The sequence below is a fragment of the Gobius niger genome, assembly GCF_951799975.1.
Source record: "Gobius niger genome assembly, chromosome: 14".
NCBI classification, from domain to species: Eukaryota; Metazoa; Chordata; class Actinopteri; order Gobiiformes; family Gobiidae; genus Gobius; species Gobius niger.
Genome location: NC_136865.1, coordinates 13,075,030 through 13,099,761, shown reverse-complemented (window position 1 = coordinate 13,099,761; position 24,732 = coordinate 13,075,030). Strand labels below are relative to the sequence as shown.

At 41.2% G+C, this 24,732-nt stretch overlaps 1 protein-coding gene across 5 annotated transcripts in view; it reads right to left on the bottom strand.

Moving 5' to 3' along the window:
• LOC306974076 (triple functional domain protein-like) overlaps positions 1–23,011 on the bottom strand; it is a 56,359-nt gene extending 33,348 nt beyond the window's left edge. For all 5 annotated transcript variants that reach the window (XM_079571188.1, XM_079571189.1, XM_079571190.1 and 2 more), the window contains exons 1-3: positions 22,638–23,011; positions 10,413–10,463; positions 1,607–1,681 (exon numbers count right to left, since the gene is read on the bottom strand). In XM_079571188.1, the coding sequence (XP_079427314.1) occupies positions 1,607–1,681; positions 10,413–10,463; positions 22,638–22,707 (196 nt within the window). In that variant the 5' untranslated portion in view covers positions 22,708–23,011. The remainder of the gene's footprint in view (positions 1–1,606; positions 1,682–10,412; positions 10,464–22,637) is intronic.
• Between the last annotated feature and the right edge of the window lie 1,721 nt (positions 23,012–24,732).

Sequence of the window (24,732 nt, the reverse complement as noted above, 5' to 3'; positions counted from 1 at the left end):
CTCTCCCTTTCTGCGTTTGTGCTTGTTCAGATTTCTTCTCAATGTGGCACTGGCTGCCCGTGTCGGCTTTTCCTGAGCACATGGGCGAGCCTGGAGAGAACGGCACACATCTACGCTGATTGTGAATGTGCAAAGAGTCTAAAGCTCGTAGTGCAAATTGTCAACTCCTGTACCTAGTTGGGCCTTTCTACACATCTTTTTAACAATACATTTACATGACATAAAACACTCGTTCATGAATTCATTCACCCTCTCACAAAAAAAAGCTCTTAAAGGAACAGGCCATAGTTCTTCCATACTGAGATATGTTCTTACCTGAGCTTAGACGAGTTGATACATACCTGTCTGGTCTTTGTGTGTGCGCTCAGTCACGTAAAAAGACCAAATATGTTTGATAGCATTTAGCCTCTCTTCCTCTCCTCTATGTGGGTGAAGTTAGAAGCGACCAAGCGCTTCCACGTTTTCCCTATTTAAATATGTTTACGCGAGTAGTTACACGATCCAAGTATAGCTAAAAAAAATTGAACATGTCAATTTTCTAAGCGGATAAAAATAAAAAGGGGTACCATAGTGTAAGGGGTAATAACACCTTAGGAGCACTTCGACTTTGGCGCAGTAAAGAGAAGATAGTACGGCGCGGATGTCGAAGTGCGGCTAAGGTGTTATTACTTTGTGCGACTATACTTGGATCGTATACTTGAAACTTCACCCCTGTTTGGTTCCATAGAAGTTAGGAGGAGAGGCTAAATGCTAACAACATCTTTGGCACAAAGACCTGACAGGTACGCACCAGCTCGTCTAAGCTCAGGCAAGAACATATCTTAGTATGGAAAAATGGTGGCCTGTTCCTTTAAGGCGACTTCTGACAAGTAAGAAACGCTATGCAAATAAGACTCCTCTCCCACTGAGGGACTTCGCTGTGTGCCTAGAGAGGGAAGGAGGCAGTGATAATGATAAAGTTATATGACAAGCAACTGAACTAGGTCACGCGACTACTTCGACAGTGTGGTTGCTTGGTGTGATTTCAATCCATCTTCAAAGAGCATAGAATAGATGCTAAGAGAAACAATGGATGGAGTAGTATTAGAGGAACCAAATACTAGTTTTAACCCACAACAATGCACTCATGGCAGTAGCGATTTTACTATGACACACGCTCTCTTACACAGAGGAGATGAGTAATGTTTTTGAATGTAAAATATCTATGTTCCTGGCAGTGCTGCTGTCCAGGCGCGTTTCCAGAGAGTCTACCCTTACTTAGCTATAGTGTAACTGGGCAGTTTGTCTTATATCAGCTGTTGGACAAATTCTGTACATGCCCGTGTGAAAACCAGGATGACAGTGTGTCTCTCAAGCGCATGAATATTCCTACGTCAACAAAAAGGCTTAATGCTAGCACACTTATCGAATACAGAAAGGTAATGTATGGCAAGAAATGAGCCTTTTGTGAAACAATGCATTATGGGTGGGCGATATCGCAAAGAAAATTCTACCACAGTTACTATCACAATTTGTATAGATTTAACAACTTCATATCTAATTTAAGAACAACGAAAGGATGGGGGTGGGGAAAAGAAGTATTTTGTTATGGCTGATGTAATCTTACCTGACAAAAAGGCAACTTTTTCTTTCAGGATGGGAAGAACCTCCATGGCTCTCATCTGCTCATTCCGTTTGAAACCTGCAGAGGAAAAATTAAGCGTGTGAGTTTTGTGTCTAACCTAATAACCTTCTTTTGTGGCATTACTTTAGGGACAGATTATTTGGGACAGATTTTGCCCCGCTTGTAATCTGGAAATCTTTCAGACACCGGCTTGAGCGCCATGACAAATTGCCTGCTCGCGTGTTGTGGAACCAGTCAGTGAGGTCATTTTACACACTTAAAGCTGGACAAAGTACAAAGCCTGTGGTTAGAGAAAGTGTGCCGGTCAGACACAGAGGAAACAATAGCCTGTTGTGGCATTAACGGGTGAGAGGGTAGAGCAATATTCTCCCTCACAGCTCAATTTGAAAGCAAGATTGTTCAATCCCCCAACAGACTTTATTAAATGGGGCAACAACCTTTCAACATTACTATATCGACTTATTGTACGACAAATGATAGTGGAACAATGTATTTTTGGGCTAAGTACCCTATTTTCCAGACTATAAGTTGCACTTTTTTCATAGTTAGGCTGGGGGTGTGACTTATACTCCGGTGCGACTTATATAATATATATAAGTATACTACTGCTACTGTAATGATAATTTCACATGTCAGTTATCTTGGCACTGACAGCTGCTAGAGGGCGCTCTAGGCTTGTGTACCAGTATCTGCGACTCCTGTACCACTAAAAATTTAGAAAACGGTAATCATGTAGCATAAAAAAAGAGAAACTTGTGAGGGACTGGTGAAAAGCGGGGGTTACTCTTACCGTAATAAAGAAAACAAAAAAGATTATCATGAGCTAAAGGCTAGATGGCCACAGCTAGAGGGACGTGTTCGCAAATGGGAGCTTGAACAACGTGCTGCCGGGAGAGGCTTGTCAACGGTCAGTTACGCCTCCATGCACAGGGAGTTGCTAAGGCTGGTGCAACTTACGCTCCAGAGCGACTTATATATGCTTTTTTCTTCTTCATTTTGCATTTTTTGGTTGGTGCAACTTATACCCAGGAGAGTCTGGAAAATACGGTACTTGTCATCAAGGTATTCATTTGGATATTTCCTGTTTTTATCCCGGGCTACAGACTACAGGAACATCATAATTATTTTGGGTTCTCAGATGACATTGACATGAGTCGTAAATAATAATCTCAACTTTCACGGCATAATTTACTACGCAGCCCTCGAGTTTATATGAAGACCGTCGAAAGCCGCCAGCTACAACAAATAAACAACACTGTTTTCCCTCTGTTGAATGGGAGAAGATTTCCTATCTATTGTGCTTTACGATGACAGAAACTCGATCTGGTTACCAAGCGCTTCCACATTTACACTGGCACAGGGTTAATCATTCTCCTGGGAAACGTCCCCTGGCTCTATTCCCTCTCTGATGTGTTTTACAAACTGACTCATCTGCAAAAAGTGATGAACTGGATTGGCAGCACAGAAGTTAGCAGTCAACAGCCCGGCAGCAGTACCCCCCACCACCCCCCCCACCGACTTAAAATTTGTCGCCCTATAAATGTCAAGTGGCATCTCATGGGTGTCGCGGCACTGCTAACATGTGTCACAAGTGGATGAATGGCTGTCAGGAGACACTCTGTCAGTGAAGACTTTCCGACCGCGCTCCCCCGACGTGATCCCATAAAGAGTAAGAGAGATGGGCTCAGGTGTTATCAAGCCACAGAGGTGTAGTTAGTTACAAAGATGACCTCGAATTTTGGGAGGACAAGGGTAATCCAAGGAGAAGGCCAACAAACTCCACATAATGAGTGCGCAGCTACAAGTTGGTTGGTGTTGCTTATTGTTGGATTATTAATACAATAAATGCAATAAAAAAGGAGAACTACGTAACCAATATGAAATCTCAATTAAAACAAATAGCTTTTACTTAAATGGTTCGTGATGGACAAAAACACCTATAAAAACGAGCTCATTTTAGATCAAATATGACATGCTTTACACTTGCTGTGTGTCACAAACCTGTGGCCTGTGGACTTGCTCATTTCAAAGCCCCAATCCGACAATTGCAAACTACAATCAACTAGATCCCAATTTGGTTCAATGTAATGAATTTTAGATCATATAGTATTGTATCGTCATGACAATATACTGATCAATGTCCGCACTGAAACTGAAAGCTGAGTTTTTTCCAATGGCCGCTGGGTGCACTGCTTTATGACCGTGACGCTAGGGGCCCCCATTGCTGCAGTACCGACACATGTGGGCAGCAAAACAAGCTAGTTTTCCATTAGATAGCATTCCATTTTACACACGATGAAAAGCCTGGTTTCTAATTTTTTGGAACTTTCTACAGCCAGATATTGCTCCTGTGATAACGCTGGGTTAGTTACAATAAAATTTTGTAAGGTACATTTTGAAATACAAATGAGGGCTGGACTTTGATTGACAGGTCGTTAGCATAAGAGCTAATGGGGCGGTTTTGATCGAACTACACGGGGCCGAGTCTACAGTGAAGATCCCGCCCTTATGCCCTTTTTAGGAACATGCTCCGTCAGAGATAGGTAGGAGGTAATCCGCAATGATTTCCCTTTCAAACGCTGGCATTGTGGTAAATGGGGAAGAGTGAGGAGACGGAGTCTATTACTATTATGTCTATGTTTTTTCCCAAGGATACCACCTTCAAAGATGTAAATGAATGTGTCACGTTTTACAGAATGAAATTAGCACTTTCCTTCAGTTCAGAGGCAGTTCTGAGCATCTGTACTTTCTTGTTCAGTAGGGATGATTGCCTACAATCTATTACATAATCAGCACAATACAGAGGAAAGAGAATTCTCCCTGGCATCCTTTACTACTGTAATGATGCAAACCACACACAAACACACACTCCTCCTGGGCTCTTGTAGTGAGCTGCACACCGGTCTTTGCTCACAGCAGGCCTTCATATTTATAAGCGAATGCTAATTAGCCACTAATTCTCTTTTCTACTGGAGGTAATGGATGAGAATCAGGGCTTGTCTCTATTTTTACCATTCTCTCCTCCTCTCATTCGTCTCCTGCCATGCCTCCGGGGGCGGCAAAAACAAATTGGCTTGATCAACTACATTTCCCACAGCGCTCCTGTGGCGAGTGAGCTGTAGTTCTTTATAGATGAAGCATGAGAACAGCGCCTTGTGGAAAGAATGGTTTCTCCAACTATTTTCTATAAACCGCACAAGCCAGAGTGCACAGAGGCCATGTACTCACCAATTGCATTGAAGAGATGGTCAGGAATTTACATTATACTACAGGCCTACATTTCAGATACCATACCATACCATACCAACTTTATTTATAAAGCACTTTAAAAACTGTACAGTTGGCCAAAGTGCCGCACACAGAAACAGATGCAAATATTTACAGTAAAAAAATATGAGGTAAGAAGTACAACAACAGCAGCAGATCTAAACTCCATCTGTAACCAAAGCCCTCAATTTGTAACTGCAGGTCATATCTCACACCCAATTAGTAGATTAATAGTTTGCACACAGTTTTCTACATTAGACAATAAAATTATAAAAAATCTTCATCTTTTAATGCTTCTGTATATCTCATCGATGTAGTATTTCGTTCTATCATTGATCCATCATTTTCAAATAGATCTTTTGCGTCTCAGAACAAAACAAATTTTACATGAGAAGAAGAGGTAAACAACCATACTGCACAAATGGGCCACGGAAATCCGTGTTTCAGCTTTTCTTCATAAATTCATTAATTTCAAACTCTAATACTGCTGGCATTATCCCATGACATATGCCCTTTAAATGCATTCCCTGAAAAAGCATGGCGTATAAGTTTAGACACCCGCACTTTTCTTTCGCAGTGCTCTGGGATCGGAGAAAGTGGCACAGCAGCTAAATATAGATTGGCCCGGTCACACCCACGCACTAGAGCAAGATAGTTTTAGAGTTGAATGATGCAGGAAAAATATTCCCCACAACTAACTCCTCACTTGACTTTTTTTTTTTTTTAGATATATATATTTTTTTGTCCGTCAACACTTTAGTTATGGTTGAAACATGTCTCAAATGCAGAGTGGTTGTTGGTATACCTGTCAAGCGGATGAGGGCGAAGCCTGCCTGTGCATACTGCCACTTATGATTGGTCGCCCAGCAAGCCATGAGGTAGGAATCCAGACTGAAAACTCAAGTCTGGATTTCAAATAAGGGATGTGTTGCCACCATTAGCTAGTTTAGAAAGTTTTCATACCCCTCTATTTGTCTTAATATATTGAGTTCAAGTTTATATGTTGCAACTTTTGCACAGCTACGATTAAGGGCAATGGAGTGGGTTCATTTGTTTGGTCCTATTCTTATATATTTCTTATGATTTTGGTATGAAATGGCTACATAATAACATAGAAACAATTAAAAAGAGGTCTGAAAACTTTCTAAACCCACTGTACTGATGGACTGATGGGGCAATGTGTTGAAGGGATCCCAATCCGCTGTGGGCACCGTCGCAGCAGCTGAGACTAATCCCGGGATTCCTGAGGGGAGATATTCCGATCCAGCAGACGACCAAAACCTCCCGCTCGCTGCCAAATGGAAAAGCTGGGGCAAACATTTCCAAGCGCAAACAGACTGTGCCAGTGTACACGAGCAGAGCCGGGCGCAAGCACGCAGCCAAACTGCATCTCGTGTGGCATTAGGTGAGCTGATAATCTGAGCGTCTTTTGGAGAGGCAGGTTTCTGGGGGGTAATCCTTAAGAAGGGAGGGGCTGTGATTACAATATGCATGCGCTGCATTTATACATCCTGGGAGAGCTGGTAAAGAAACCCCTCCCACTGGGACAGACAATAGGCATCATATATATAATTTGACTCTCTCTGGTATAACTGATTTTTCTTCTCAATCAGTGGTTCTCCAACTTTTCACAAGAACCATCTATTTTTTAGGCTAGAGGAAATGTGCCATATTCTAATACAATATTTTGTCTCTGTTACACCAGATAAACCTAGGTCTATAAAAAGCGGAGTCGTCTAAACTAATCAAGCGAAAACAAAGAGTAAAGTAGTGTTTAAGGACAAACCCAAAAGAGGAACAAGCTGAAACTATCTAAATAAAGCAAAGACAAGAACTGTAGAGGATACAGAGTTCCACCTGTGGCAGCCAGCGTGTTTGTGTGGCTGTTGTTTTACTGCCAAGACACACAATGAGCTGCTTTAAACGTACTCCGAAGTCAAAAGGGAAAATACTGAACCTTGCAATCTAAGAGTAATGCTATTTTTAGTTAAAGCTAGGACAAAAAGAAAAAAGGGGCATAACAAATTGGTTATCCCAAAATAAAGGTGTCGGTGCTCGCTTGAGGCTACAAGCACTCTTCAAAGTGCAGCAAAAGAAGCGAAAGAACAGTAATCATCAGATTTATAAAAAACGCTGAATGCTGAATATGTTTCAGAAAGATTTAGTCTCTCACAATAAGAGACAAAAATGGTTCTTTCTAGAAGAAACTAAAATCTCAAAACAACTCATTCCAATATTAATGTTGTGCTAACTTCTGTTTACTAGCATACGTTAATGTGAAACAGACTTGACAATGCGTTACTATAGTATGACGAGACCAAAGTGAAACTGTCAACATCGTAAAATTACAATTAGTTAATAACTAACCTTAAACGAACCAGTCCATTGTCAACTCTTTTCATCACGTTGTCCTTGGAGAGTATAAAGTAAAACCACAAATTAATCTAAGAGCATCTGCATCTGCCATCGTAGATTGCTTGGACACCACCACAGCAGCGTCAGACGATTGTAGGTCAGTGCTGTTAGAAAGCTGCGCGAGTTTGAGATTGTGTCAACACTGGGAGGTGCAGGGGCCTCCAGAGGTCAAGTGGGCATTAAACATGGCTCAGACTACAAAGCAGTTTACTCAACAACAGCGCTACACAACTGGCCCGCGGAGAGGGTGACAAATACTCCAAGGCAGGGAGGGCTGTGAAGCAGGGAATGCAACAGCTGCCTACAGGCAGACACATGGAGAGTGTTGTCCAATGAGCAGAGGGAGGGGACCAGTAGCACACTACTCCTCAAAATATGATTAATGTCCAGTTACACACGGACATAATCTTGTAATGGTCACTCAGCAGCTGACCCAGAGACACGTCGCCTCAAAGCCAGCTGCTGTGGGTCAACAGACACCAGAACTCTGCACAGGCGCATCATCCTGCATAGCTGCGGACTTCCCACATTCACCGCGTGCCGGAGATTCCTTCCGGAGGGATGTGGGGGTATGGCAGGAATTCCTAGAGGATGAGGAGGTGGCCAGGAATAGAGTATCCACGCCATGGACCCCTGGCCTACATCCCGAGGCATCATGCTTACAACCAGGAGATACAGCTCAGCTAGATTCATTACAGGCAGAGTTTATGTAAAAGCTTCACCCTGGGAATATTTGCATGAATAACTTCAAAACTTTACAAATGCCTAACATTACGCTTCTAGACTTTCTATAAAGCTCTCATGAATTTATACATTTACATCTTGCATCTAAAATTTATTCTAGGCCATCAGTGTCTGACTGTGTAATACTCGCCAAGTGTTTAGACTTTCAAAGATTCTGACTCATTATGGATATGAAATTCCAGTACTTAAAAATCTAAAAATCAATCATAAATTAACAGAAAGGCTTTAAGCAATTGAGTTTGTGTTTTTTTGGATATGTATTGGTTTAGTAAAATGTATTTAGCACCTTTTATTAAACCAATAAAAATTAGTAAGAGACACGCAGCACCTCATGGGTCCAGACCTCACAGAACAGGGTCAGCAAAGCCAATCCAATAATGAGGCCAGGGCTACCGTGGAGACCCAAACACAGCAGGAGGGACGAAGAGGGGAGGATGACGGACATAAGCAAAAGGCCGCCTGTAGCTGGTACAATCGTTTCTTTTGTCATTTGATACCATGTGATCTCGTACTGACGTCTGAGAAAAGGGCAGCTTTTTGGAAACAAATGCAAAAAAAAAAAATCCCAAAACACGCTGCTGTAGTTCATGGAGTTTGCTGTAACCCTATCACACCATTCGTGCTCAAATGCGCCATCTAGAGGCAAACCCGAGAGCACAAATCCAGCCAGCAGCGTGTCATCACAGATTTACACAGATTATGTTAAAGCTTTTCAGAAAAAAAATCTTTATAATGAAGAGCCACGGAGCTGAAGACGAAATGCACATTGGTATCCCTTGTCCTGAAAGCACATCTGTCATGGTCCAAAGGCATTAGGCCTCTTACATAACACTGGCCTTCCTCTTTCGAGTCCGACCAAGGGCTGAGAAAGAGGCCAGCAGATGGACATTATCCCCCAGTGTCTTATAACTAAGTGAGAGCTGGCAAAGTCGGCCGTTGCTAAAGGTCCTCTCCTGACAGTATCATCCAGCAAAGCCAAAAATGACTCTATATAATTGCCATCATGTTGTTGATCCCTTTTTCCCTTCTTCGCCACAGTTTGAGCAGTCTCCATAAAGGCCCCAAGGCTAGGAGCAACCTGCCAACTCGCTGTCCTCATTTGTATGGAGGAGTGAGGCACTGGGATTTTTAATGACAATGCTGATACAAGACTCTGCCATTCAGCGACTGGCAACTATGTTTTCATTAAAAGATGCGTGTGGCAATGACACATTTTCATGTCAGCGTACACATTGAGCAAGAAAGTGGCTGGCAAAACTGTTTCACAGAAGATGCCACGCAAGGTTAATTGCAATAGAAATCTCAATTTGAAAATTTGCTAGCAAATTGAAAAGTTTGAAAAACGAAAATTCCGTCTCCACTGGGCTATAGTATGTAGGAAACATGTTAACCGTGCAGTTCTGACAACTATCCAATCCATTAATTGGTAGAGGGCGACCGATATATCGACCGGCCAATATACAGTATATTGGGCTGATATACAGTATGGGTATTTCACATTATTGGCTATGGGCCAATATTATAATGCTGATAAAAGGCAGATATCTCCGGAACCGAACGTGATGGAGCCCTCCCACAACTTCTTAGCCTCCGGGGAGCTGAGAAACATTGTGGTGTAAATTAGGCACAAGTTTGTACACCTTGAATGATCTCATCGCATTTATACATTTTATGTTGCAGACTTTTGCTTAAAATTTCGGAACCATAAGAGACTTGCCATTTTTTCTTTTGGAATCTGTGGTTTTGGTCTTTCATACAAGCTCTCTCTGAAGTACCTACTAACATGAATGTCCTGAATAAATCGGCCCTCTGCCCCTAATAAAGGTTAAGGTTAAACTTTATTGTCCCATAGGGTAATGTGTCTTAGACTTGCCATGCTGTGGTTCCTACAATAACAATATATGATAGTACTTTAAAATGACATACTGCTGTCACAGTTCAACTGTGTCACATTTTACAGTTTAATAACCATCATACACAGGATTATAGACAAGACATTCTCAAAAATCGGCCAGAAATATTGCTCAAAAATATCGACATTGGTCGATATCGGTCTACTTCTATTAATTGACTGAATCTTGATAGGGACTTTACAGCAGAATCCCTTTCTCTGAAGAATAATAAAGAAAAACCCATTCAGTCACTGGATCTGAACAGGTGAAACAGGCTACCTCATTAATCATCATGCAGTTGCTATGGAAACACAGGTAACCAGTCAGGTAGGGGACGTGATGAAAATGCAGTTGTGTGTGAGAAATGACGGGGAAGATAATGTCTTCATCTCACAGGGAAGACTGAAATATCACCATTCCAAGTTTTACATGTGCATCCATCTATTAAACCAGGGTCCAGTGTTGTTTACCTGCCGACTGAGTGGACACATCTCCCCTGGGCTCTTTAGAGAGGGATCCATCTGTAAAACACAGAAAGAAAACATACTGGTGAGACTGACAGGTTCTGCGACAACTGAACTCCTGTTACGCTATCGGGCTTTACAAAACAACTTGATTGACTGATTGAACTGTATCCATCTTCACAGTCTGTACTCCAGGAACCAATTAAGTTTGGAGTCAGAAACAAACATTATATAATACTATCTTTGCTGTCAAATTAAACATGCAAACTAAATGTGAAAAAACTGGATCAGCAGCACATTAGCAAGTCTTCTTTAGCATCAACTCATGACCCGAGCCTGGCCTTCTCAGCCCAAATGTCACAGGAGGCTTTGATGGAGCTTACAGAGGTGTGTGCGAGTCTGTGTGAGTGAGAGGTGGATATGGTCAGTGTCATGTGCTGTCAACATACAAACAGGCTGGACACTGGGCCGGCTGAGTCAGACACACATGCTCTGTTGTTGTGACTCAGGCTTCTCTGGATGTCGCCGTGAAGCGCTGTGCAAAAGGGCTGACACGAGCAGCAGGACCTCAAGTTGAAAACAGGATTAGATAAATATAGCTTAGATTTTCTCATGGACTTTCACCACACTAGCCTAGCAAGATGTATGCGATTTTTATGCACGTGATGTTATCCCAGTCTATGTAAAGATATTAATAATCAGTAGCCATTTTGAAGTGAATGAAATAAGGAAACAGAAATGCTGACAAATACATTGAAGTGCTTCCACTTTGGTTGATTTATAAAGTTGAAAAATGCCTAAAAATGTGTTGGGGAGCTCACCTCTACTCATGGTCGAATGCTAGGTAACCCATGTGTAAAAAGTAGGGCGGGGTCCCGTTAATACCTGTACTTTAATAATACTTGGTTTTCGATACCGATACTAAAATATTTGTCATATAGAACCCTAAAACAGATTCATAATGTTAATTTGTTTAAGATGAAACAACCATGAAACTTCCTTTTACTATAAAAGGGCAGAATTGTAACCCCCCCCCGCCCCATTTTTAACCAATTTTCCCCCGCAAAATTTCATATTTTTTATTTTTTGCACAATTTTTTCAAACGTATTCCCCAATTTACCCACATGTTTTTCCAAATGTTTTTTTTTTTTTACATTTTGATGAACAACAGCATGAACAAAACTTGAATATAAACATTGAATATTTTGTTTTCGGTACCTGCTTTCGATTTTATTTTTTCGATACCAGTAGTAACTAAACCTTTTTTTTCCCGATACCAGACTAGTATCGTTTAACAGCACTCAGCCCTAGTAAAAAGCAGTGTCTGTGTCAAACAGAGCATTAGGAGGTATTTGATGTTGTTGACATGTTTATTTATCAGTGCTTTACGACAGCTCAGTTACTGTCATGACAAATCAACAAATAACCTTGAAAGTCCGCAGTGTGGCTTTCAGAAGTATATGACAAGTCATGTTTCGAGAGTCCATTAGGGTCACATTATCCACAGAAAGCCCCAGCTTCAGGGGTAGAACATCTTTATAAAGGGCACCAATGAGGAGGCCTGATGCACTCGTGATTCATTAGCACATTATCCTGTCAAAAACATCATCTTCGGCACTGTCTGTCAAACAAAAAAGGCAAATGATTTCAAATTACTCTGATTTGAACTTAGACGCCCTGCTACATGCAATTGAACAATTCCAATCTAAACCATTGCAGTCTAGGGCAAGGATTTAGGCATGGGATGGTGACTTAACTGTTTTAGGTGGTAAAAGCAGCTCCACCAAGCGGTTTCTCTAAAGCGCAAGAGCAAACTTGTTGATAACCAATGCCAAAGGAGTGCTTGCTGTTTACCACATGGGAAAAAAAACAAGCTTGAGAGGCTTGAGGGAATTCTTTGAACCTGGGAAAACTTCACACACAGAATGGATGGGACAATAAAGAAACAAAGGGAACGAGGACAGGAGTGAGAGGCAGACCAAACAGCCACATGCTTCACATATTTGCAATGCCAAAGATGTCCACTTAAGCTGCGGCGTGCTACGATGTAACACCACACTACAGTAGCGGTTTGGCCGCATCTTATCGCAATCTAAACATTACGACTTGCAGCTGAGTGAGAAGTCAAACAAACACCAACAAAGGAGCGATTACCCGCAGACAATGGGGCCCCTTAACAGATGAAGCTCATATTGTTAAGCGCGAGAAGTTGTTCCTCTGAGATCTACCCAACCGCATGAAACGCGTTGATTCTCTGCCAACTTTGTTAACACCACATTGGGACTTGGCCTACCACGAGGAAGAGAGCCAAGTCACTCGGATGTAACAATAAGGGTCAAGGGTCGCTGTGGAAATAAACTGTAACGTGCATCCAAGCGCAGTTGGTCAAGGAAGTACAATGATTGGTGATTACCACAGACCTAAGCTTTACAATTAACTTAACAATGCTAAAAAACAGCATAACTATGAAAGAAGCTTTATAATCATCAGGCATACATAGAAATAAAAAGTCATTGAAATGATTACCTAAGTAAACAAGAAAAATGTAAAACTTAAAGCAGTACTAAGCAACTCGTGCCCCTAGAGGCCATAAGCACCACTGCATTTTTTTTCTCATTAATTGTCCGTGAGAGTAAATACTACGCTGACAGAAAAGACAAAGGGAGAGAGGGATATTGTACATCCAATTACACAATGGAAATCATACTTTTCACTCAAACTTGGCAGTTAGCTTTGCCTGTTAGCCTGTTAGCTTCTTCTTCGTGATTCCATTAGTGTGTATTGGTGACTCCGACCCAGTGCAGGGAAGTTGCAATCGGAGTCTTCTGGCCAGATGAGTGTTAATCATCCCATTAACACTTGTATTACCCTCAGAGGGACAACGGAAAGGATTTATTATGATTTATTTTAGTAAAGTAGGACAGAAAAAACCTTAAAAAAAAGACTTAAAGTTCCAATGAATACACCAAAAGAATATTAAGATATTTCTTATGTCAACATTTAGTCAGCTTTTGTCATCTGCAAGGTTTATTCTTGGTGGAAAGGGTGATTGTCTGACATTATAAGTAATATCAGACTTCAACATAGTAAACTGGAATCAAAAAGGGTCTGAAAACTGTCTGAACCTGCTGTAACTGAATAAGACATTATGGTAACACTCGTCTAATCCTGAAGTGAACCTACCTGCCTCACAGCGATGCCCGACACCGTCTTTACTGTATCCACAAGCTCCCAAACAGACAGCTACTTGTTATTGCCAATCCTGGGCCCGTATGAACACAAGACCACCCTTTCTAGAGGCCCCATGCCTTCCCCGGGCTTCTCGGTAAGGCACACACTCATCGCTTGACTCATCGGCTCGCAGGGAAAAGACCCCCCTCTATTTTGAAATACCAATTGTCTGGCTCACATTGACAAAAGCAGTGAGCAATGCCCTGTCGGTGTGGCCTTGGACGAGCTCACAGGTATATTATTATTACCCTGAGAGTTTAGAGAAAATCGACGTGCCAAGAGGCCATGACAGCACACTGAACAAGTTCGCTTTGCCCGAGAGATTAAGGAAGTTTCTGCTGATACTTGGCAACCGATCAAAATAGTGGAACAGCATTCGTAAATGTTTGGGCTAAGGAGGAGATCATTGCTTTGGCATCCAGGCATTTTCAAAGAGACTGAACATTTAATTGGCATTTCAGAACAAGGGAAAGCAATTTATCACAATCAAACTGAAGCTGTCATCTTGATTCTTGCAATTACCAAATTGCTATTAAGGTAATGTAACAACAGTCAGCAAGTTGTATTTGGGTGGTCAACTAATAAGCCAGATAAAAAAAATGTAACCAAATTGATAATCAGTTTTGTGGAATAACAACAAATAAAAGTTAAAGCCTCTTTGGCAGTTTCACATAAATCAACACACATCCTCATCTTCCATCAGGTAAAAATGTTTTAAAATCATTTACTTTTATTATTTTTTTAATTTACTTGAAACAAACCTTGACATGGCCTTGAATATGAATTATTTTCTCTCTAAGAACAGAGAGCATTGTTTGATAATGAAGTCAAAAGCCTCAAAGTCCTCAACATAGCAACACATTAACTACATTACACTCCCTGTTTAGTAAGAAACGGATCATATTAATGAATCATTTGCTTGAACACCTAATTCAAGACTAATCTCCGTTCTCTCCAGTGTTCAGGGTGGGGTTGTCCCATACTAAATGGTTTCAATGGAGTTATTCTGTACCATTGATACACCAGTACCAAGTGTGCTTTCTTTCACAGACAGCTGCAGTGGCCACAGAGCTCTGCCTATAATCACCACTCGCAGTATTGCCCTCTCATCACTCTTGTTTGTGCTAAATAAATCTGCTCATGTCATATTGCTATGAGTTGGCTATAGCTCAGAGAGCTCAGAGGAAGTAAGCAGGAAGCACAGAAGTTTCAGAAGGCCTGTGCTGCAATGACTAATCGGGTTTGACGTAATGTAATTAATATTAATAAGTGCGTCTCTCCCTTTGAGCTCAGCAACTAATCAGAATCCCCGGTGCCACAATTTTGACCAATGAGACAAGCTTTCCATTGAACCAGCCTGTGTTAGATCCAATCAGGAGGAGAGAGGGACGGAGCTTGGTCAAAGTGGTAATATATAATCATTAGTTGCAACTTGCAATCCAACATTATGATGATATAAAATAAGGCAGTGTGTGTGTTTTTTAAATATTATACCGCAGACACCTGTTACACCCTAGTGTCTTAAATCAGGATCAAAGGCTTTGATAACTGGTGACTTCTGAGCCAGCTGACCCAGTCCAACATCTAAATCTTTGAGGTGGATTGATTTCTTCCGGTCAGGGACATTGGTGAAAATTGGTCGAAAGAAGAGACAGACATGGAGAACGTTTCCAGGGAGGGCAGCAGTGAGATAGCAGTTTTCTATTCACTTGGGGGCTGAAGAGAGTATAATGGTCTTTCAGGACTTGTCCCAGTTTAGGTCACTCTTTCTGTATCTTTCTGCTGAAAATAGGAACACACTGACAGGCAACATTTTCCCAGTGATCTTAATCAATTGACAGCCAGTTCAATTGCATTTAGTGACCTTTCTCAGTTAGCTCCAGGTACTCACATGTTCACTTCTTCCCCATAGTGTTGTTGCATCCATTTTTTTTCTTGCCCACCTGCACTGAATAGACCTTTAGAGTTTGCTCACAGCACAATAAAATCATTCAGCAACTCCTAGTCCTGTACAAGAATGCGAAGCGTAATTGCATATCAACACTCGCAATTTCATGCCCTCTTCCAACCTGCTATTTCTAGAACTAGGGCTGCACAATTTTGCCTAATTGTGAATATTAGATTTGCGATTTATGTTGAGTAAACATTTAAAACAAGTTCAGATAAAGAGAAGACAAAACAAATACAATATTGTAGCTTTTGCGATTTGCTAATTGTGACTATTCATATTGCAAGTTTGATTCGATTGCAATTATATGCAGTCGGCCATACCTGGAACCTACCTTCTGCCTTCTCCGTCGTCTCTCCATTTTCCTCTTTTCCCCTGCGCCCGTGTTCACTCTCTGGTTCCAGCTTGTTTTAAAACGCAGAGGATTGTAAGAGGGACAACGCACCAATTAGCTGTCACGCCGGAGATATTAGCGAACGGGAGCATGGCAGATGAAACGGAAAAGTGGGACAAGCTGCTTTTTATAAACGCACACAGGTCTGGAGTAGCTTGCGTGTGCGTGACCGGTTCAGCGTTCACAGAGTTCGACACTCCTAATTCCCACTTTGCAGATCTGACAGGCTTTAATTCCCAAACTAATAGAACTCCTGTAAGGAAACGTAAAACAATTAGCCAATTAGTCTACTAATGTTTTGGCTTATTCTTCTCAGACAATATTCAAAGTGAATTTAATTTGTTTTGATGCAGTTTTGCCAGCCTACATTGAAAATATGTGAAATGCCACACCCAATTGTTCAAGTGTTAAAAGTCCTATAATAAGTATGTTACCATTAATAATCAACTTTGTTGTTTTTTGATGTGTTTATAAAAATGTATGTTTGTATGTTTATTTTATGAATGTTAAAGTTAAAACAGTGTTAACCCTAACATTGTTAAAACAATGAGATTAAACAATTGCACATTTCTTGGTTTTTGGTGTGTACATTTCAAAAATGAGTAATTATTTTCACTGCGTTATATATGACACAATATCCACATTGATTATTTGATCAGAGTTTTTGAGACTGGGCTCTGCAGAGGGATGTGGGGAACAGTTAATCAAAAAGCTCCAAACTATGGTTATGGGATCTTGAGCGTTTAACTCTGCAATGTTGAACATCGATCAGATCAACTCTGATGAGGGCATCTGGGCTAAAAACAGGGAAGACTTCACTGATCAGAGAGTCGTCTAATGCAAGATTATGTGTAAATGAAATAAATCATCTGTGCAGCATGGTAGTACAGCGGTTAGCGCTTGTGCTTCACAGCTAGAAGGTCCCGGGTTTGATTCCCATCCATCCATCTGGGCTAAAATGCGATGTGGTGTCTTTACATCCATGAGCCCCATGTATGTTCATTAACATGCACTGTCCCGACTGAATAAATAAATAACACCAGTAGCCTATGTATTTGGTGAGGATATAATATTATAACACTGAAGTAAAAAAAGATAACAGTTTACTGAAACCTCCTCCAACAAAGACTGAATGGAAGCAGAGTCCATTCAGTCATGGAACAGCTGACCGCAAAACTTCAAATGAAAATGGACGGACTTGGTTTCACAAACATGGACCCCAGTGACACAGTATCTGAATATATGATTGTAAAACCTTCTGCTAAAGTTGTATTCAAAGGTTTAATTTTCCACACTTAGTTGACTTAAACTTCAAGTTAAATAAATAAATAAATAAATAAAATACAAAGAGTGGAGTATGTTCACAACAAATGACTGAAAACAACTGTAAGCACAGTACCAAGAGGGCAATATAAAGAACATGAGAAACCAGTGACCACAGCTCACTCTTATCTACTTATCTGTCCAAATGGGCGGCAACCTGTGTGTCTGTGTGAGGGCTGAAGGGAATTAGCCTTATAGCCAGACCAGGTTTACAAAGTCCTACTCGTCAAACGCAGGTCAGACATTAAGGTCAGTTTTATCTGGTCTGCAAATCAAAACATAACCAAACAAAAAGTGCTTGATTAGTGTCTCTTTATTAACAGAGTGACATTCTTGACAAAGGTTGTTGCTAATGGTAAATACAGTATGAAGGCTCAACAGCCAAGATAAATACTGTCAAGACATTCTTTAAAGACAGATCTAGTTGGTGAAGTCCTCAATCTTTCCTACAGAAACCGTATGGCATTAACCTTAAATATGCTTTCATTATATCAATGACACAACTCGAAAGTAGCAGCATCTATTGTACACTGTGTAGGCCTTAAATCCAACAACAAACCTCTGCACTTGCATATAAAACTATGAACATAATCCCAGAATAGGGGATTAGGGCAGTGAGAGTTATAATCCAATGAAATCACTTGTCTGATGCTGTGAAACAGGGACAAGGACAGTAATCAAATGTAGCAACCAAAAATGAATCGCATATACCCTCCTTGCAACTTGTGGAGAAAGTAAAGTAGTTCTGACTGAAATTTAACCCACTGTTTTTGTTCTTATTAAGGGTTGGATTACTGTGATAGACCTACAAATCCACACTGACATCATCTATGCTTTGGGCTACACAGTTGTATTTGTGTTGGTTTAAGGCAAGGCAAGGCATGTTTATTCTTGATGGGTGTTTAATAATCATTTTGATTAGAAAAAAAATAAACAGAACAAAAAAGTGCATGGCAGGATGGAAAAAAAAAGATCCCATCTTGACAGTTACTAGGGTAACAATGAAACCCTGACATTTGTTCAGCATGTCATCTCACCATGACAAAAGATACTTCACACTGACCTTTGACATTTGTTTTCAGCTCCTCTCTAAAAAGGTGTGTTACCTCTGGAACTACCTGGTAACACAAACTGGAGAGACAATGTCCACATAATGACCGTAACACATCAGCCATTGATGTCTACACGGGGCCAACAGCCACATGGACTGTACAAGGAATGGTGCTCTCAAAGGTTCATTGTTTTGTGTGTGTATTTCTTTGAAAGTAATGTGGCTCATTGGCCCCAAAACTGGTGGGAGTGCATGTACATTAATATATATGATCCTCTGTTCATGCATCCAAAGTGGTGACCATAACCATAGCTGCTAGTAATCAGGAATTCAAAATAAAGTATTTGATGTTTTAAATGGTAAAAATTAGGCTGTTATTTGCCACTGTAGCCTACACCATCACTTACCAATAAAATGTAGGTAGACTGTATGTGTAGTGTTATAACGTTAGAATAGCTTGCTGTTTGAGTAGGTAGTCAAAGATAAGAGAAACTAAATCTCCTCTAATCCAAACAGTTCCACAAAACAAAAGATAAAGGAAGCGCACTTGTGCCGCACATTAGTTGAGCTTCTGTTGTAGAGCTCGGCAGCTTTAAGCCTGGAGAAAGCCTTTAGAGAGGGGCTTCCATCAGTCTCCATCTCCTGGATCAATAGCCATTAGTCTGTGGGCCTGGGCTGGAGAGAGTGCAGACCTCATCCTGGCTCAACGCAGTCATAAACACTGCTCATGGATCACATTACTCCATGTCTTCAGCTTGTCTGTTTCCTCTGCTTTGACACAAACACACAGCGTTCATTCAATGCCTGAGATTGTGAACGAAGCACCTTTACGCTCATTCAGGAAGTTACAGTGGGTTTAGAACGTTTTTAGATGACATTTAATTATTTATATTTTATCATGTAGGTCTCATTTTGTGACAAGGGTAGCTAGTTAAGTAATATTTACAAAAACAAGCCTGCATCAGATGATCTGTTTTTAGCATTGGTGCTACATTTGGGTTTACAATTGCTAAAAATAGTCCATAATACAGAGCACATGCCATGCAGCGGTCTCTTTTTCCACCACAAATGTCTGCAAATCTGGGGTATCTGCCTATGAGTCATCACTGAAGCTCAAGATGTTTGGGATGGGATGACTCGATGATTGACAGCATGCCACAACAGAACTCCCCCTTTCTCCACTCTGAGGGCCCAAAGGAATGAATTCCAGTGTTGAAGGTAGGGATAGGATAATGGGAAGGGAAGCTTGCCTTTTCAGTATTTTGCCAGAGTCTCTTTCTAAAAAAAAAAAAAAAAACTTGAGTGGATTATTTGATGTTGAAACAGCAGAAACACACATTGGAGAAGTCTGAAGGAGGGCAACTCATTGGAAACACAAAGAGAGCAGTGCCGAAGGATGGAAAAAGAGATGACGACGATGGGGTTGGGGATAGAGGGAGGCAACTTGAGGAAAAATAAGCATAGCCTGTGGCAAGACACTCAAACCTGTGCTTGTCAGAACAAGACTCCCGTATCTGTTAGAGGAGGAAGTTCAAGAGCAAAACAAAGGAAGAGGGGGGCCAGTGTTGTGGAAATGCACTGGTGCGCCATCAATGAAGCACTCATTTCTGTGCAATAGTAAGAGATGAGAAAGAGACTACATTTAAGCATAGTAAATACAGAATGATGATGAAGTAAGAGAAGAGTAAGAGAAAGCTGCCTCCATGCCTATATGGCAAACGCTTGATGCGTCTAATATCTAATGCAGAAATAACAACTATGCTACCGCTACCGATAGGCTGCCCTACCAATCACCCTCCGATTGTTCTCATCAGAGTAAGCCAGTGACAATAGCAGCAATCTCAGAGCGAGGCAATGAAACAATGCACTGCACAAAAAGGAACTACCAAAATGTAGGACGCAGTAATCAAGAACAGCTGGAGGTGCAAATAATATCAGATTCAGCACACAAGCACAAAATGTCAAATTAACAAAACAAGACATACCGAAAAAAGTAAAATTGTGAGTGCTTTGTGGGTCCTGAATATGGCAAAGTACACAAACAGCTAAGTCGAGGAAATGGCAATCAGATAAAATCGTAGAAAACTTACTTGCCGCAATATCAAACCGATGCAAAACAGAGCAAAACGACAAGGAAGCACCAAGGCAGTCTGCATAGAAAAATGTGCATTTATCACAACAAGGAACTATATTTTAAAAGATGAAACGAAGTCTTAACAGAGTAATTTCTAGCGTAAATATTGGATCCGAATGTTTGTTGATGTGATTCTTTTGCCGGTGCTTTATATATGCATTTTATATTGTGAATAAACACGGTGAGGCTGCGTTTCAGTTTCATGCAGCTGAAATCTGGAACAGTCTCCATGAGGATGTGAGACAGGCCTCAACCCTCACAATGTTCAAATCCAGGCTGAAAACAGTTATTTTTACCGATGCACATGACTGAAAGTATTTTATCTGCACTCTTGCTTTTTACTGTAATTGATTAATTTTTTGTTGATGTTTTTATTGATTCTATTTGCTTTCTTGTATTTATGCAACTGTGAAGCACTTTGAATTGCCTTGTGCATGAATTGTGCTCTACAAATAAACTTGCCTTGCGTTGCCTTGAATGCTCATTGGCCACTGTATAAACCTGCTGTCACTTTGCCTCTGCCCAGGGACTACAGATGAAAATGAGCTTGTAGCTATCTCTGGTCTGTGTAACGTCCCTGTCAAATAAATAAATACAATTCGGAAAACATTTCGGTAAACCACCATCATAGTGCAATGGCATATGTTGATGTGTATTGATACTGCATTACAGAAAAAACACCAAATCACAATATGATGATTTGACTTCTCTTGCCATGTTGCCCAGTCCTAATGCTGAGAAGTTCGGCTTTCATTTGAGCAGGAACCATTCACATCCCTCCCACAGAACCAACACGGAGCTTCCCTTTGTGGCTTATTATCTCGCTCAACACAAAACCACTCGAGCCAGAGGCTGGATGTCAAGGTGATGCATTCTGCCATTTGTTTACAGGCACACCTTCAAATATTCTGCTCGACCAGCATTGAATAAAACACAAGGAAAATCGATAGACAGTGGATTCAGAAGTTTCTTACCTATAAAACTCGTATCCATGCTTTTCGGGACTGCAATTACAGATAATTTAGGGATAGAGGGCGAGAGCACATCACATCTCTGAAAATGTCTGCTTCTTTTGGGGTGTGCTCACAACTGTGCCCTTCCTCCGTCAGAGCATGATGTTATCTCTGCTGTACCAGATTTGAGAAGTCAGAGATTTGTGTGAAGTGCAGATGCGGTGTGATTTTTTACTATCACCATGGTCACACTGGCCTTAACACATGCTACACTGCTAGCTAACCCCGAGCACACCCATCTCCGTGTGCCACGCCATGTATTGTTTACATCGCCCGGTTGCTTATGCCAATTCATACAAAACACACGCAAATTCACCGATCAACTGCTATCTTACACTGCGAGATTCGTGTGCATGTCGGGCAGTCATGTGTAGCCTCCTTAATAGTTCCCGATGCGAAACCAGACGCTTTGTCATCATCGGTGTGACAGGGTGCCACGCTAGTGCTGCTAGCTTCCATTAGCCGCTGTCTAGCAGGATCCAAATCAATGTGTGGGACTATCGCTGCTCACGCGATGAGCACAGAACTATCTAAAAACATAAAGTTGATAAATGATCGGCTTTGTGGGACACGCATCTCTAACATTGTTTATAGTTCAAATTGAAAAGTATTCAAGATTTAAAAAAAAAAAAAAAAAAACTTAACTAAAGCTAGCACAATCTCATGTCTGAACTAAGGCGAAATTATTTCTGCTCAAAAAGTATGATGTACTTGAACACAATGGCGCAGCTTATGGTGGCAAAATGAATCGCTGTGGCATAGTTTAATATTAAAGACGGCAACAACACACAAGACATTTCTCGAGTGTTTTCAAAATAGCATGTGCGTCCGAAAACGGAACTCTCAACATTAGCTTCGTTGCTAAGGTGGCTTGCTAATACTGTCTACTTCACCCATTTCAGAACGATGACGAGATTACTTTGATCAAACTATCAGCTCTACCGCTCTTGATTTAAAGCTGATCACTTGAAGACCTTATAGCGACCAATGCACTCAACAATAATGTGTGCCAAGGCCAGTCATGCATCTCTCTCGAGCCCATAAACAGACGGGGAACAATGTCCCTCACGTAGCTTCACCATTAGCGGTTCCCAGGGGCCACACACACCGAGCTCCGAGTTCAGCATTGGGCTTACCCGTCTTGAAAAGGCCCGCTGAGTCGATCGCGTCCTTAGCCGTCTCTTCTGCCCCGTCCCCGGAGCTCATGGCTGCGATCAGTCAATCCTTGAGCTCAGTGTGTCCCAAGTAGAATGTCTCAAAATAAAAAAATAAACGGCACAAAATCACCTCCCTCTTGACCACGAAGCCATTAAAATCACGGGGACGGTAACCGGGATTGGAAAACACTAGCGGTGCCATCTGTAGAGATCCATCACAAGCGACGTGAACGAACGCACCAGCCCGGGGCACCTCCTCGGAGTGAAGCCGGGGAAGAGTCGCTGCTGTAGCGCGGAGGAGGTGGGGCCGCTCCGCTCACCGCTCCGTGGACCTCCGTAAGCTTTCGGAAATGAGCAGACGGTGGGTCATCAAGGAGCGTCCCTGTGGCTGAGTGCATGTGCGTGTGCGACATACACAGGAAAAAACAAAACACTGTATATGAACCTAAAAAAGGGCAATAATGAAAGGACTATTGATACAAGAAGTGGAGTCGACGTAGGTGAAAATTAAATTCGCACACTTTCCACTTGACCTAATGTAAATCCCGTGTTGGCATATACGCGTACCGATAACCCTTTTTATTTCTCGCCCTTAAACCGCTCATAATGGCTGGCTAATAATGGCAAAAGCATGACCTAAGTAAGAACTGTTAGGGGAAAAGTAAAGTGTCCCATTCCCAGAAAACAGACGGCCAGCTGTTTTTACTGGAGGCTGTGCTTTAAATGTGTTGCGCAGTCGCCACCTGCCGGCGTAAATTGGAACTGAAATTTAGTCATATTTGATCCTAAAATCAGTTTGAGGGTTGTAGAGTGTGATTAGAATATTATTTGAGTCCACTAGCACCAAACTACTGACTGCACTTAGAAATACTGCACTTTGCATATACATAGAGCTCACATCATGGGGTGTGGTTTGCTTTAATAACTCCTGGATTAATATGCAATGTTTGTCTTTGGGAAATCAGGAAGTGTTTTCGATTTGGAACCTTTTAGTGTATTATGACTGAAATCTGCTTCTTCTGGTCGGTTCCATTGAAATTTCAAGTCACAATATTTTATTGATTATTAGACTATATTTATTTTTGGCTCACACATGTTTGCCTATATTCTGATCATTTGGTAATGTAGACTCACCTGGTTGTGTCCAAATAACACATTTGCAATACTTGCAATACCCAGGAGAGGGTGCACTGACACTATTGCTTGCTTTGACAGGCCTATATGTTTACTTTTTCCAGATCTAAAATGTAATTTCCTAATTTTGCTAAAATAATTTACATGCAAAATCCTATCTTAACAATTCCAGTAAAACCCAAAGTACAGATCAGAACAAAGTCAGTGCTACTGTCCATTTGTAGACCATAAAATGAAGAACTGACCCTTTGTCTTCAGGTGCTTGCATTTCCACAGTGACCCATAGCTATGCCTGTGAAATGTCAGCAATAATTACTCCAGACAGTGCTCAGCGACTACCTGCAGGTGCTGATCATGTTCTCCCCTCACCCCTTTCCCAGTCTAACCCTTTGTCCACCAATGCCCACACATTGTCCTTATGCAGAAGGGTTGTTTATAGAGTGCATGTCAGGATTATCTTAAAAGTCACAAACTCCTCTGAGAGAAGTCATCTCATTCGCTCCCCTGCTGCGCTGTCATAATTATGGTGAAGAAGAGAATAGACACAGCAGGTAGCCTAGGTCTGTCTCCTCTTTCACACCTGACACATACAGATTAGACAGACACATACAACTATAATAGACTGGTTGTTCATTTTCTGAGGTAAAAATAATAATAATTTAATAAACTTTTAAGACACAGACTTCATTTCACTGCAGCACAGCAGATGCTGGTAAAACTAGGACGTGATAGAAAAGTTGAGCTTGTAGACACAAAGGAACAAGAAGAACAACATTATATGAACTCTGACCACTAAATGCTGCAGATATGGTTTACAACCTGGATAGAAATGATTCACAGACTTATTTAGACCAGTTTCAAAATCCCTTAACAATAGCCCGGTCAGCGCATGCTTTGAAAACAATGATTTGTGAAAAGGTCTTATTTAAGTTTCTTTATC